The 17,114-nt window shown below is 37.0% G+C and overlaps 1 protein-coding gene across 1 annotated transcript; it reads right to left on the bottom strand.

Moving 5' to 3' along the window:
• Positions 1-567: 567 nt before the first annotated feature.
• On the bottom strand, positions 568-16,849 carry poc1bl (POC1 centriolar protein homolog B (Chlamydomonas), like). Its single transcript, XM_052585004.1, has 11 exons — positions 16,536-16,849; positions 12,614-13,036; positions 9,068-9,237; positions 7,885-8,074; positions 7,608-7,793; positions 6,769-6,886; positions 5,671-5,847; positions 4,173-4,304; positions 3,958-4,068; positions 2,039-2,191; positions 568-1,918 (listed from the first exon to the last, which is right to left on the bottom strand). The coding sequence occupies exons 2-11, from the start codon at positions 12,994-12,996 to the stop codon at positions 1,790-1,792; spliced, it is 1,749 nt and encodes a 582-aa protein (XP_052440964.1). The 5' UTR covers positions 12,997-13,036; positions 16,536-16,849; the 3' UTR covers positions 568-1,789.
• Between the last annotated feature and the right edge of the window lie 265 nt (positions 16,850-17,114).

Genomic DNA, 17,114 nt, shown 5'->3' with positions numbered 1-17,114 from the left:
CACCTATCTAAATGAACAGAACTGCTTTAAACAGAGGAAATCAAGTTGTTTGGACTACCACTGCAAGACCTCAAGGGAAATGTGACGAGTCCTTCATCTCTAATTGCCATCTTACTCATTGCTGCAATATTCCCAGAGGAACAACAGAGGCGTACATAATTGGCATCAGTTTAAGGGCATTCATCACGCACCCATTGCCCACAATCCAATCACAAGTTATAGGGGACAATATAGCTTTGTTTATGGATGCAGCATGACAATGTTCGGTGACCTCCAGCTTTATTTATGTAGTTGCGTGGCACACCTGGAAAGTGAAGCATTAAACATTTGAGCCTGACTTGGCAGAACCAGTTCTTCGTGATCTGGTTTATATAAGAGGCTCTGGTCACAAATATAAAACTGCAGGGAACACCTTATTTTAACTGCCTTTTCAAATATCAACGGAAAGCACGGAAATAAAACCGTTTGGATCCCAATCCCACATCTTATTTTCTCACCACTAGATGGCACAGCAACAGTGTCCAGGACAGGTCACACCGTCAAGATGAACAAACCACCGCAACAATGTAACATTTAAAACTTAATTTAATTTGAGACAAAAATACTTTTGACTTTTTTCCATGTTCCAAAAATACTTCATTACAGTCGATCAGGAAAACATGATCACCACAAACTGTGCTTTATCAGTAGTAATTCAAATTTCATGTTCACTTTCCCACAATCCCTTTAAACCATTTCATTCACTGACAATTTCAAAGAATGAGACCTAGAAAAAAAATCATGTTGCCATTTTAAATGCATTATTTTAGTGCAAATAATCCATGTTCGATTATTTATGATATAGCATTTTCAAGATATTTACCAAAGGCATTGATGCATTATTCAGTTTTGAATGTGTGAAAGCTGGAAGACCCGTGATAAAAGCACTTAGTCAATTTTCTGAATGTTACTTTGGCCAACATCATGATAAAGAACTGTAATACTCTGATTTGTGAAGGAAAATGCACCTTTTTAAAAAGTCAGGCTGAAGAGGCACTTTCTGGTGTGTCTAAGAAAATGATTTACTGGTAAAGTGGATAATTCCCAAATGCGTAGTAGAGAAAAAACCACTAAAACGGTTTAGGATTTGAAAAACTTGGTCCACAATTGTCGTTACACTTCATATCAACTCTGAAGTAGTTTCTGTAATCTACTTCAAATTGAAGTGTACATACATTATTAACACACGACGAACACTGCTGTAAGTGCGAGTGAGAACTAAAATGCTGGTACAGTTCCATCAACACCAGTGTGCCAAAATAGTCCATGCAGCCAACACAAAATCAGACGAAAAGTCCCTAAATACCCTAGTAATACACAAACCAGCCTTAAAAATGACAAAAGGAGAACAACAGTTGACAATCAAGACAAACCCACTCACAACATCCTCAAATCAGTCACTTCTGGAACAATTAAATTAAATTGCTGTGCAGTAGATCTAAAGGTTAGTTACTGCAGAGTCTAAAAATGATTCACTAAAAGCATATAGTGCATCAATGTAAACAAAAACTTTTGCTACAATGTGTTATTAATATGCACTTTGTACTCATAATAGCACACTGAACGTCTCTAAAAAAGGAAACGCAAGAATTGGCACTACAAGTATGTCCACTTTGGTTTGCAAAGGCACAATATGGAGGGGTGGGTCCCATTATTTGCCTTTTCTTCGCTCCTTTTTTTTAATGCCAAGCCGGAAGTGACGTTCTGTTTGATAATTGCACGTACATCCAAGTTCACATGGGGTTTAAAGTCACTCGAAGCTCCAGCGCTGGTGTTTGTCTCCTGGAGAGCAACTTCTCATCTGGATATCTGCACGGCCGTCTTCCGTGCGGTATGTGGTGATACACATGTTTGAATGAGGGTGATATATGCTGCCATCCTGAAAAGACACAAATGCTAGATTAGGAATTTGTGGCATGGAAATGCAACAACATAGCCGATCTGATATACGTGATATACATATATGATGGTCCTGTGAGCTGAGGGCGAGCAGACTCACGTCTCTGAACTCCCAGATGATGCCGGGAGGTCTGGGAGCACCGTCTTGCGGACAATGCTTCATCCCTATGTGTGTCATTCCATCCTGAACCTCAGCACACAGCTCAGTCACGGAGTTAAACCGAATCTCCTTTTCAGATGTGTACTCGAAGTACTGAGAGACAGAGAGAAATAACGTTTAGTTTGAAAATAATTGTGGCACATTTTAATTTCAGTTTTTTTCTCATATATTGTTGATGGCGAACAGCCCATTTCAATGAATCAATTCATAACTATGATATTTGTTTGCTTCACCACTCAGAAATGTTCATTGGTACATTAAAATTTTGTATACACTATAATATTTTATTTGCAAATTCATTATTTTTATTTCAATTACATTTTGGTAAAAAAAAAAAAATTATATATATATATATATATATATATATATATATATATATATATATATATATATATATATTTATTTATATATATATTTATTTATTTATTATTATTTATTTTTTTTATTATTTTTTTTTTTTTATAAAATATTTTAAATGCTTAACAAGGTTGCATTCATTTGATAAAAAATACAGTATAATATTAATATTGACAACTATTATTACAATTTAAAACAACTTTTCAATTGTAATATATTTTAACATGTAATTTATTTCTGTGATGGAAATTTCAGCATCATTAATTTAGTCTTTAGTGTCGGAATGATCCTTCAGAAATCATTCTACTGTAAAATGCTGATTTACTGCTCAAGAAAAAAATTTATTTCTATAAAATGTAAAAAAAAGTTATATGATATATAATCATTTTTATTTTTTTCCAGTATTCTTTTGAATATATATATATATATATAATTTATCCAGGTGGAAGTAGATCCTTCGAGGGTAAAGGCTCGAAAGGTTGAATCAAAACAAGGCTGGAAGAAACTACAAAATTTAGCTATTTAGAGAAATAACTGATCTCCAGTGTTTTTCAGATGGACAGATGTGATGTGAGCACAGTAAGGAGAAAGCTCCTATGTGGCTCAAACTTCAGTCACCATTAGCCTCACTGGCCACATGTATATTTGATACACACATCTATCTTTGAGCAAAAGTGGCTAAGGTTTTCTGTTCAGTCTTGGCTGTGGAAACATTGATTTTCACTCACACATGCTGCTGCTTCAGAGTCCCTTGATGCACAGCGGTGACATAAGCCACCGGACACATCTGCAGGCTTCCTCCCCATTAAATATACATCCTTTGCAACTCACTCATTTTAGCAGCAGTGACACTAGATAAATAGCAAACCTCATGAAGGCCAGCACATCTCAGGATGGTTATATTTCAGCACAAATAAAGCTCGCTTTGTTTCACTGCAAACGCACAGAACAGGGTCTAAAGGATCTCCTGCATCTGCTGTCGTAGGTGTTATATAACTGGAAGTGAAATGCACCTCATGCTCATTTTTAAAGTTACTCGATAGCTCTGGCATTAATAGAAAGCTCACTTCTAATCCAGTCAGGCTGAGGGGTAACAGTCCCTGTGGAAGGCTATTCTCAAATCTCATTCACTTCCTCAGATTCAAATTGGCCTATTAATGATACACGTGAGAACCAATTAACTCATTCTCCTCCACTATATTCTGCTCATATGCATTGGACTTACATAAGCATGTACCACAATGATATATTTGAATTTGAATTCTCAGTCTAGACTAGAAATATAGCACACGAGTCATGAGAAATACCAAGAACCTAATCCTAACCCTGACCATGTAGTAAGTAGATGTAGTTGATTAATATTACTCAGTACTTAAATCTATAGTTACATTTTAACAATGACACCTTTAAATAAAATTTTACCTAAAAACGTGGGCAAAGGGAAAGAAACTGAAAATCACTGGAGTAAGAGAAATCATGAACTTAATATTGATGATAGCTACCTGGTTACCACCTTGACCATGGCAGCCAAACAGGGACAGGTGAGCTCCTGTGGGGTTGTGGTCCGGGGCGTTATAGTCCAGACATTCAGAGTGGACTCCAGCACTACGCACCTACAACAGAAACCAGAACAGGTGGAAAACCAGGGGGAAAATAGTGAGAATCACATTAAAAAGCAATCCGGAGGATATCAGAATAGATTCGATTAGTGACATACCGCTCCATGCCAGCCAGGCCTGTCCTCTGGTACATGCAGACCAGGATAGACGTTCTGCAGGTACCATTCAAAACTCTTACACTGAAGCCGATTTCGCAGCACAATCCTTTCAGATATATCTCCATACGATTCCTGCAGGAGCAAAGAAAAATCAGGCCTCAAGACAAAAGGCCTTGCATGACAAGATTAAATTTATTGTACTTTACTCTAGTTGGGAGTTCTTAAGTCCCATTCAAACCAAGCACTATAACTATAAAGATATTAACTAATAAATATAAAGAAGAGTGCACACCACAACTGTAAAGATAAAGGCACAGAGAAAAGATATCATTGGAATCACTTCCAGAGCAATTTTTTTTCCAGCTGATGAGCGATACAAGCAATGGCTATGTTTGCATGCAACCAAATAAACCGTTTGTAATGGGACTGACGGTTCAATCGGACTGAAAAGCCTTCATGTAAACACCTTAATCGATCCAACTGAGTTCGATGGGAATTCAAATTTCGATCGGATTGAAGGGGGTGGATTATTCCTCTTTTAATTCTGTAAGAGAGTGAATGTAAACACTCGATCAGATTGAACCATGAAACTAAAAGAACTGCGCGTGTGCAATGATGCAGAAATAACGTAACTTTACCAATCACTTTATTTAGCGTTCATGTAAACGTACGTTCGGATTCATCAATCGCAATGCATTCAGCCCGATTGAACCAAAAATTGTGCATGTAAACGTAGCCATTGACAGACAATCAGAATCCATCCTGCTATAACAAGCTTGAGAATTTAAAGCGACAGACACGTGTGCCCTTAGAATATACAGACGATATCGTTCGCTGGTGTGGATACTAATATCGTTATCATTCTTTAGACTACATTTCTATCAAACAGAACGCCACGTACCTACCTCCTGTTAGCTGTCCTGTAATGTTGACACAAGAACTGCCACGACACACTTCCAACTAACCAAGTGTCAACTCCAACAGCAAAACATGATCATATTCATTTAGGCTTTTAAAGGGTGTGTCTGCATTCAGATGATGTACACGAACAACTCACTGCAGCCAAACAGAGAGGTCAACTATTCTTACTCATGACATAGAGAGTGATTTATTATTTGACCACAGCTCTGCGTCATTAATAATGTAAATTTTCTACAGAGTCATATGGAGTTACATGCCAGATTCCTTCAGCCAGGGGGATATAATATATGTTTGGCCTAGTTTTATTATCTTTGTCAGCTAATAAGCTTTTCAAAGACAGCCAAAGGAAGAACAAATACTGTAAACCGAAAGCACTCAAGCAAAACCTGAACGTTATTTACCTCATACACATTTTTTCCCCTATGTGTGTATGTAAGCTATTTTAAGAACAGCTCTTGCACTAACAGCAACTGAAGCTGTTAAATGAGGAAATGGCACAACGGCTGTACACCTCAGATTACACAATGGCACAGGATATTAAAGAAGTGTCATCCAATGAGAGTTTGTGGAGGTGTACCTTGCGTGCTGGAGGGTTTCGGTTGTAGAAGTGCTGCTTGTACGAGTCCATCCAGACCTCCGCAGCACGGACAGTGTTCTGAAGGAAGTTGGATCGGGAGTATGGTGCTTTCTTGGGGAACACGTGACCCACGTGGGAGCATGGGTGAATTTCTAAAGCCCCTCCACACTGCCACACCTGCAAGAAACAAAATATTCTTTAAAATGAACAAAATGTATATAAAGAAAAAGAAACTTTTATATTACTTTATTACTTATATTACTTTATATTACTTTCATATTACAAAGTAATAAATAGTAAAATAAAATTATGTTATTAATTATAAATTAATATTATTATGTATTACATTTATTGCATATTACATTATTAATATAATCAATAAAAAAAGCGAAGTACTGTATATCATTTCTGCACCACTAGTGTCACAACAATAATGAATAAATATTCAAATAAAATGATGAATAAATAAAAAATGCATTTGGTAATTACATATGTGTTAATAATTATAAATAAATAAATAATACAACAGTAAATCATTTTCAAACAGGCTGTGTCAGGCTATTCCAGACGAGAAACAAAAGGCCATCATTCACACTTTTTTTGTGTGTGTGTGTGGGGGGGGGGTAACCTACAGAAGGACTGAAATATATTTCTGCATATTAAAATAGATACAATTTTAACATTGAAAAAATCTTTCTTTAATGAGATTCGACTCATCCGGCATAACTTTTTTTGCACACAAATGCAACATTTTTAGTTCACAAACTTATATTGCCTGATTTTACCGGAATGCACCTCCTGTCAGAAATAAAACATGACATGACAACATTGCTTTAGATCTATTAAAACAACAACAAGATTCCTTTTTCATCTATTTTCCTTCTGCATACTTCTGTGGAACAATTCACAGCACATCAATTATACATGAGCGGCCCTGGAAGAAACAGCATTGTATCCTGTTTCCATATGCATAACAGATTACTCCATGGTATATGCTATCAATCTTCATTTTCTACCAAAAACCCATCGACATGCTCCAATGGGACGCCTATGCAAATTATCAGAATGTAATGTGAACACAGAATACAGGAGTCTTACCCTGAAAGAAAGCTCCAGATTCTCTCCTCCCCAGACCTCCATGCCCATGTCGTAAGTGCCCAGATACTCAAAGTAGGCCTTGCTGACTGCAAATAGGCCCCCTGCCATAGTGGGAGACCTGAGAAATGAAAAGCAGCAGAGCATTGGCAAATCATCAGAGATATTCCTTAGCACCAATTTTCTAGCAGGTAAGTGCTTCTTAGTTTTCAGCGAGCACCTCTGGTCTGCCCTCAGACGAGCCTTGAGAGAAATCTAGCGCTGAACTGGACAGTATTTGAAAAATACCCCTGGGTCCGAAAATTAGAATATAGTCTTTTCACTGAACTGCAAGGGAATTGAATCAGCACATTATCACTGCAATCCAATTTCAGTCCATTTCCTTCTGAAAATAACTTTTTTTTTGAAAGTTTTTACTGGAAGAACGAGAGACCCACATGTATTTAAGGGATAGTTAACTCACGTCATTCCAAACCCTTATGAATATAATTTAGCAATGCTCCAAAATGAACATTTTGGCTTTATGACTTATGGCTGACAACCGATAAATTACCAATATTAAATTACCATTTTGTCTATAAAAAAAAAAAAGAAAAACACACTAAAATCTGTGAATTAAGACATCACAACATTAGGATGTACAGTTAGAATAATTTCCTAAATATGACATGTAACGGTGTTATTAAATCAACAGTATATTAAATGTTAACTTTCAGATGACAGCAAAAGTAATCGAGTTGTAAAAATAGAGGAAATAAACATGAGCAATTAATTGTTTTTTTAAAATGGCCAAGAAAACCACATAGCAAAGCTGGATTTGGACAAGCTGAGCAGAAACCAACCGAATGGGGTCAATTCTGGATTTGCGTATCTTGCGATCGATTTCAGGCACAGCATGCCACTGGAATGTCAGCCTCCAGTCAAAGCCGCCCACCATCGGCTCATCTGTCTGCATGTAGAACTCAAATGTGTTCCAGTCAATGGTGTCAATCACTGGACATATGATGGTGCTCTCATTCTGGGCAATTCTGAGGAATTAGACAATACATAATTATAATAAATTAACATCACAAGTGTTTATATGATGCATTTGAATTGGATTTCTTTTTAAAAGCACACCTTTCCAGTAGGGGCTCGATCCAGCCAGGCACACACTCACAGTGGCAGTCAAGGAAGGTGAGAACGTGTCCCGTAGCGTAGGTGGCGCCAATGAGCCGGGCCCGTACCAGACCTTCCCTTTTTTTGGTGCGAATGAGACGAACGCGCTCCAGGTTACTGACATACTGAGCCAGCTGTGACTTCAGGTAGCCTGCCATTCATACAAAAGCAAATCTGAACCCTTTTTTATCGGGATCAAACAGATAAAGGCAAGATCACAGGAAATCAACCGATTTACTAGAGACATCTGGACTGAGCTTTATTTCAGCAAATCTATGAAATAATATCATTAGCTGACTTGCTACCCAGAGCTTTGCAAAGAAAGCATAAAATATGCAAACACGGGAAAATGTGCGAGCATACTTTAATGCAAATACTGCTTGTATTTGGCTGTATTTAAATGAAATAAATATTTACATATCAGCTTCACAGACTATTATATTGCAGTTAGAGATTCAAAATGTAATGAACAACATTTAAAAAATGCCATTTGCAGAAATACACCACTCCCGATAAGAAATAACCAATCAGAGCCACGGTCCGTAACTTTTTTGTGTTCAAAATTTACAAAATATATATAATAAGAGAGTACACCATGATTCCATTTTCCAAAGTGTTTTTAGCCTGTCCTGAATCACTAGGGTACACCTATAATAAGCCTATAATAATACCTAATGTTTTTATTGGGACTATTTTAGATTGCTTCAGGAGTACTGCGGCAGAGTAACCCAGTACCTTCGTGATTCTTCATAGACATAAACAGAGAGAAGTAGTTCCGGCTACAATGTTCTTCAGCAAGACGCAAGCAGTTCTGTTTATTAACCAAAAAGTGTCAAAAGTTACCGATTGCAGCTTTAAGTTGGTTAATCATTAAAATTGTTCATCTTTTAAAAGTAAATCAACATTACGTAAAAGTAAATAGAATTGTTTTTGCAATGGTTTTATTATTCATCAACCGTCATTCATTAGTGTAGCACCCCCCATAAAAAAATAAATAATATATGGAACGGTTAACTGGTTGTGGTAATGCTCACCAATCAGGACAACACAAATCTTCTAGGATGGAAGAGGCTTTAAATTAATCTGGTGGAATTGTACATTTATGAGCGAATTTCTGAAAATTGGCTAGAAAGTGTCCCCTCACCTCTGTCACTGAAGTCATCCACAAGTATGACCTCCTTCAGTAGGATGGCTGGTGTTGTCTCCAGCACACTATGGATGGTTCTGAGTAAAGTGGACCAGGCCTCATTGTAAAACGCTATTACCACTGATGTTGTAGGGAGATGACGGATGTTGTATTTCTTAGCTTTGCATCTGGCATTGGAAAAAAAAAAGCAAGAACTCATCAGACGGTTAAGAAATTTGGCTGGTATTCAAAACATGTGGTTTAGACAAGCAGTTTCCTGAGAGTTACACACTACACATGACGAAGTGCAAATGTGAACATCTAAAACATAGAAGAACCTGACAATGCTGTGAAACTGACACCATATTTTCTTGTTATCCTGACTGACTGCATATACTATTTTGCATGACAATTATTAATTATTATGGTGTAAAGAAAGAATCTGGCTCAGAAACGATGCAGGTGGAGTTTAATAAAAGTCACTTTCAATTCATAAAACAAAAGTGTTTTGTCTTCTTTTCTTTGAGCTTCATTCCTCAAATCCAGAATCTGTAATGACAATTTCTGGTTGAGAGACAGATTCTCTGTAAACAGAGAGAGTTGAATGAGAGGTGGGAGATGAACAGACATGCCAGAGAGGTCTTTACAGCATTCTGAGAAACCAGCTTCATACCATTTAATACAAAGATGGAACGATAGTAAACTGTACTTTGAAATTGCAGGTAACTCATTATTTGATGTACACTACCATTCAAAACTGAAAGACATTAATACTTTTATTCAGCAAGGATGCATTAAATTGATCAAATGTAACAGTAGAAACATTTATAATGTTACAAAAGATTACCGTTAAATGCTGGCCTTTTGAACTTTCTATTCACCAAAAAAATGTATTTAAAAAATGTTGTCAGCAGCAGATCAGCATATCAGATTTATTTCTGAAGGATCACATGACACTGAAGACTGGGATAATGGCTGTTGAAATTCAACTTGCAATAACATTATTAGTCAAATAAATTGTAAAATACATTAAAAAAAATATTTAAAACCAGAAAACAGTCATTTTCAATGTTTTTACAATATCTGTGATCAAATAATTGCAGTCTTGAGAGCATTAGAGACTTACAATTTATTCTACAATAAAGCTATTTTACCAGCATTCAGCCAATACAAATGTATAGGACTGATTAATAATAATTTTGGTGCGAGTTTAACAAAATATTCTGCTACCAAAAAGAACATCTAATGACTCAAATTAATCAATAAATAATTTTAACTGTTCATTAATGAAATAGTCGAACAAATACATTCACTAAAATCAATCAGATCTGCATGTTCAATTATCACCTTGTTCGTTCAGCTTTAAAGTTGGTCTCTGTAAGAAAATTTGACAATAATAATAATTAAAATAATAATAATAAATTAGTCTCATTACACCACTAATGTTTGGAGCTTTTTACACTAGAAAAGCTACAATGTTTTACAGTCTTATGTTGGTAGCATTGCTTCTTTTAGTTTAGGGGAGACAGTATTAAGATGGGGCATTGAAAAATAGATTCAGCTGGGATTATGAATAAAGTGAGTCATAATGTTCCAGAGAAGGTTCTTGAACTCTCTTCAAACTCACCGCAAATATCTCTAGACTCAATGACAGCAACTACATTTAAGCAAATATTCAATAATTACCCCTACAAAGGGGGGAAGAAAAAAATCCAGAGCATAACATTTCTGGCAGTAATGCTTAAGTCTTTGACAAGAACTAACTTGCCTGAAAGTTATTTCAGAAAGCAAGCAAAAGAACTTCACATCAACAGATAAAAAATCCCTGCTGATTCCAAGAAATGTGCTACTGCCATGTGTGATCTCCAGAAGAGCCTGTGATGTGGCAACCGGAGCGCAGTTGAAAGACTGCGGAGGAAAAAAAAACGCATCCAATTTGTTTCACTCCTCGCGTCTTCCAAGGGGACGCTTTCTCTTTTTTTTTTTTAGCAGCAGCTTGAACCCTACTTGTTATTGTGTGACAAGAGCCATGAAACAATTACTCTCATACAAAAGCACTGCATTTCGGAGGAACCCTCCCAGCTTTGTTTTCTATTGTTGTTGGTTTTTTAATCATGTTGTCTGGCTGCAGGCAATAGTTCATGTCAGACAACAGACAACATTTGTAAAAAGGTGAAGTGTAGAAATCACCTGAGGCAATCACTATTCAGAACATCATTTCAATTTTTCAGGAAGGGGAAAAGCATCATTTTTCAGAACTACATTTCATAAATGTCATTGCAATGGCAAGAACGGAGGACTTAATGTTATTCTTAGTTGCCAGGGCTTTGCTATACAGTCACATGCTGCCGTGCAGTTGCTAGGGTGCTCTGGGTGGTTGCTATGGCACTGCATTATACAGTTATAAAGGTGTTGTAAATCTTGTTATGCAGCTGTTGTTATGCTAGGGTGCTCGGGATGGTCTATAGTTATTAAAGGGTTAGTTCACCCAAATATTAAAATTATGTTATTAATGACTCACCCTCATGTCGTTCCAAACCCGTGAGACCTCCGTTTATCTTCGTAACACAGTTTAAGATATTTTAGATTTAGTCTCAGAGCTCTCAGTCCCTCCATTGAAGCTGTGTGTACGGTATACTGTCCATGTCCAGAAAGGTAAGAAAAACATCTTAAAAGTAGTCCATGTGACATCAGAGGGTCCGTTGGAATTTTTTGAAGCATCGAAAATACATTTTGGTCCAAAAATAACAGAAATGACGACTTTATTCAGCATTGACTTCTCTTCCGGGTCTGTTGTGAGTGCGTTCACAACACTGCAGTGGCGCTGTTGACGTATGGCGCTGCTGACATGATATCTTTGTTATTGGGCACACCAGAAAACACGTCAGCAGCGTCGTACGTCAACATTCACAGAAGATGCACTCACAACCGAACCGGAAGAGAAGACAATGCTGAATAAATGTGATATTTTTGGACCAAAATGTATTTTCGATGCTTCAATAAATTCTAACTGACTCTCTGATGTCACATGGACTACTTTGATGATGTTTTTCTTACCTTTCTGGACGTGGACAGTAAACCGTACACACAGCTTCAATGGAGGGACTGAGAGCTCTCGGACTAAATCTAAAATATCTTAAACTGTGTTCTGAAGATGAACGGAGGTCTTACGCGTTTGGAACGACATTAGGGTGAGTCATTAATGACATAATTTTAATATTTGGGTGAACTAACCCTTTAAGGTATACTGGGTGTTGTCAGAATGTTGCTAAGCAGTTTCTAGGGTCTTCTGAATTATTTCCAAGACATTGCTATCTGGTTGCCAGGGCTTTACTATCGAGTTACTAAGGTTCATTTTGCAGTGTGGTCGCTAGAGTATTTTGGACGGTTGCCAGTTACTAAAGTGCTCAAAGAATTTTTCATGTTTCTCTGTGTTTGCTAAGGTGTTCTCTGTGGTTGACAGGGCCACATTTACTACAGTGTTTTTACCATGTAACTATGTGGTTTCTAGGGTGTTGCTAGGTGGTAGGGTGTGTAATGAGTCCCTCAGTGTGACAGACATACTCATGCATCCTGTTGTCTTGAATATGGCGATGAAGAGAGATCTTGTCGCTGATGAAGATGTTGATGGCGTAGCGCTCAATGGTGGCCTCCTCCTCTTTCTTCTCCTCATCGTTGAGGGTGAGTCGAGTGGCTCGGCCATATTCTCCAGGAGCGTTGTTGTCTGGCGCGAGCTTCTCATAAACGGGTCGCTGGAGGCTGTCGGAGTCCTCCTCTTCCTTCTTGATGGATGGAAGATCCCGGACCAGGATGTCGTGTTGACCATCTTTATCAGGAAGAGACGGGGGGGACGAACGGACTAAAAGAAGGTAGAAGAGCCACAGCAGAGAAAAGAGGAAGCAGACCTTGGCCAGGAGAGCCACCTTCCTCGACCAGCGGATCTTCATCACAACAGCACCAGTCAAAGAGCCCCAGACTCCCAATTTACTGAAGGATAAGCCAAGAAACAGAAGTTCAGATTAGTGACAGACTGATGCATATTCTGGAAAGATATACTGAGGGCCTTGTCAATGAATATTACACTGTTTCTGTTTTCAAACACAAGTAGAAAACAAGGAGTAAATATACATATTTAACATATATTAAACAGATTATGCAATAGGCTGCTTACGTGCAAGATCACCTGGGTCACTGATGCTTATTATTTCTTTTACGGTACTATAAAATTATCTGAAAAACCTTTTTCACACATGAAGCATCCTAAAAACTGTACCGTTAACAAAATATCTACAAAACAATCGAAATGGAATACAGTACTGTATGCAATTCAGTAAATTGCCAATAACACTTTGCCTACTGGAAAAGTGATGAGTGAACCAGCAATTTACAAAGATTTCATATTCATTCAAATTAATAGCAAGAACAAAAATTGGCAGAATTATTCAGATGCACCAATTTTACGGCTGTTTTGACCGAAGCCCTCGTGCTAACCGCCACCTCCAATCACTGAAGCTGAATGTGAGGGGTTGAATACAGACAATCTATCATCAGCTGAGGGTAACGGAGTAATCACATAATTGAGCTGCATTAATATTTCAGCAGGCAGGGATTTAGCTGAACAGTGGTCGTGACAGACAGACAGTCTGAGACAGTAATCCCATTCCTCAATCACGACACGTTTAACCTTTTAACCCCATTGAATGATGAATGTCGCTTACGCACACATATATATACGCAACAAAACCGCACACTAAATAATCTACATGGACCATCAATGCACTTCAGATATTTGGGAGTCTGTGGTTTAAATGTTTGGCAGTAGACAGCTAATGGCTTAACTACTCTATGAATGTGGGCAAGAGCAGGCAAAAAGAGGGGAAGATATCTATGAAAAACAAACTCAGGACATTCTGAGAAGAGTGAGAAGACTAGATGCTATAAATATCTATCGGCTTGTTTTAAATTGCTTTCACTGCTCTATAAAAATAGCCCCACACGTATAGGTTTAACTGTACACCTAGTGTTGAAACCAAATGCCTGGTATGAAACATCTACTCATAAAAAACTGTCAGATATATAACAATTTAATTTTTTCATTCATTAGTTTCATGCATTCCATCGTTATAAGAGAAATTATATATAAACTAATACCAATCGAATGATTTTTTTTTTTTGCCAACACACATAAAAGTGTATTTATTTTAACAAAGATTTATTTATTCCCTTATAATTATTGATATTTATGAATTGAAGACTGCTGCCCCAATTTATTTATTTTTTATCATTTATGTGTTTTCTTCTGCTACTTAGCTCTTTCGAAGATGTAAAAGCTGCCCTTTCCAAAAGACTGGTCACAAGCCAAGGGACAAAAGCTTTCTGGGCTTACAGAATGGAGAGCTCTTTGAAAGCAACCCTTGACTGGGCACCCATAAAAACTTCCGTATTAAACCTGATAGGCTGGATGGATGTGGGAAAGCTGAGGAACTTCAGCTCTTCAGGGTTGAGAAGCTTGAGTATCACCTTTGTGGCATTATTACCTTTAAATTGTAGGTTCAAAAAGTGGTTTGGTGCACAAAAGCGTTTGAAAACAACAGTCTTATGTCTTTCGAAACTGGTTTTACCTTCTTACATAAAAGGAGAAATGCATACAGCGAAGATGAATAATGACTGCAGTTGTCAAGACCAAATTGTCAGTGAATAATGGTTTAAATGTCATGCTTAGTACTTTAAAAAATATAATTTTGTGGAAGAGAGAAGATCAGACATTCTGCTAAACTTCTCTTTTTGTGTTCCGCAGAAGACATACAGATCATGAGGACAAGTAAAATGATGACAGAATAGTAATTTGTGTGCTGTATTAATAAGAAGGAGAAAATGAGGCAACCAGTGTGTGTACAGTCATCCAGGGAGAGTTTAGTCAGAACATTTTCATAATGCTGTTTACAGTAAGATGGATTTTGCTGTGGATCAGCAGTCAGAACATCTGTGCATTAGTCTATGTGTAACAGTTCCTGGTGAAAGCAATAATTGCTCATATAATGAACATTTCTAACAGACTCTCATGACTTGAATGAAATTAGGTCAGTTAGTACCAACCCAGAATGTCTGAAACATCCAGATTTACTTGTCTGACAAGTGCTCTCTATTCACAGCTTGTTCTCTTTCGTTTGTCTGATTTTTTTCAAAACTTTACATGCCACATCCACTTTAATCACTAGCATACACGTTGCATTTCCTTCTGTTTTCTCTTTATCAAAATGTAGCATCACACTTCTGCACATTCCCCCTAAAACCACTGGTCCTCAAACCATAACATACACTGAGGTAAGTGGTTACAAACTTTTTATCTCAGCTATATTTAAAAAATAAAAACATGTTGAAAATTAGTCAAATTTATTTATTTAAATGTAGCTAAAATAAATTGATTGCAACCACTTGCAACAAAATTTTGTAAACTCAATGAATCATACTCAACATGTGTTTTCAAATATATTAAACTTGAGAAAAGTAGAAAATAAATGTTTTTATCTATATTTCTAGTTCTATTGAGAGCTATTTGAAGTATTTCTCAAAAAAATTTCAGTTTCAAACCCATACTCATCAAACAAACTGCAAATATGGATTCTTTTTAAATTAAATTAAAAAAAAATTACAATATATTATGTAGTATTTTTTACAACCATGCTGGAAACACCATTTTAAACCAGCCAAAGATGGCTGACTACTCTTGGCCGTTTATGTTGTCCACCCAGCCTGGCTGGACTGGTGAAAAATTAATAAATAAACATTTTGAGAGGAAATGGGAGAAGCAGAAGATTAAGAATGGAAAATTCCTAAATAATAAGCAGCTATGCCAAATAAGTAATGGATTTTGACTCTCTCAACATCATTCACATAATCAGATCAGACATGCCCAAATACACACAGAAGTACAAAGAATATGGTAGAACAGAAAACAAGGTGGTACCATGATGCATCTACCACGATGCAATGCCATTCTTTAAAAGCTTGAATTGCTATGCATGCATATGATAATTCAAAAGCATGATATATATATATATATATATATATATATATATATATATATATATATATAGCACAATGGTATTACCATGACTATACCATCGTACCACCACAATACTTTTTTTCAAGAAGACAGACACACTGTAATCTGAGATCTAGATCGTTTCGTAAAGATACAGTAGAAGCATCATCAAACTATTAATATAAGTAGGCTAACTCGTAACATATTGACCGTACATAACATATGAACACATATAATCCAAAATACAAAGATCAATACAACTGAGCAGCGACTTTCTGAGTAAAAACATGAGTGTGTATGGATCACGAGCATCAAAACAACAATCATCGAATGTATCAGTGTTGTGACTGCAGGCCCTTTAACATGCAAAACAACTTTATATCGCACAGTCAGACAGACACACACACGACACTGGTGTAACTAAACACCTGATGATCTTACCTGATCTCTTCATGCCGTGCTCTTCCACAGATATAAGGAGCTGCTGGTTCGCCGCTCGTGCCGCTGTCAGCACACACACATCCTCCTCAAACAACAAACCCGCTCTACTCCTCCACACACACATACACGCACGCACACACACACACACACTACTGCCCACGCTAATCGCTTTAAGTAGCTCGACTCCTTACAAACGCGCGATCTTTTGACGAGTTACACGGCTGAAGTAAATGTCATGGTCTTGCATGTACTGCATCGCACCCCAGGAAGTTTCAGATTTGACAGTCTGGCTTCATAAAGTGGGCCACGTGACTGGAGCATTATGGGAAGTCTGGGAGTTCAATGTGCGTGCATTACAGCTGCACACACTCAAGAAGAGCCTGTGTGTCTTATTTAATATTCACACTGTGATTTCAATGTTTTTAAAAGATTTCCTTAGTACAACAATTTTTTTCAAGAATCAATCATTATTTATATATTTATTGTGTATTTATTTATCTTTTTGTCTATTTATTTGTTTGTTTGTTTTAAAGGAAATTGTTTTCAGTTGAAATTGTATATTTTTGTATATACATTTTT

Source organism: Carassius gibelio, chromosome B19 (assembly GCF_023724105.1).
Source record: "Carassius gibelio isolate Cgi1373 ecotype wild population from Czech Republic chromosome B19, carGib1.2-hapl.c, whole genome shotgun sequence".
Taxonomy (NCBI): domain Eukaryota; kingdom Metazoa; phylum Chordata; class Actinopteri; order Cypriniformes; family Cyprinidae; genus Carassius; species Carassius gibelio.
This window is presented reverse-complemented; position numbering and strand designations above follow the sequence as displayed.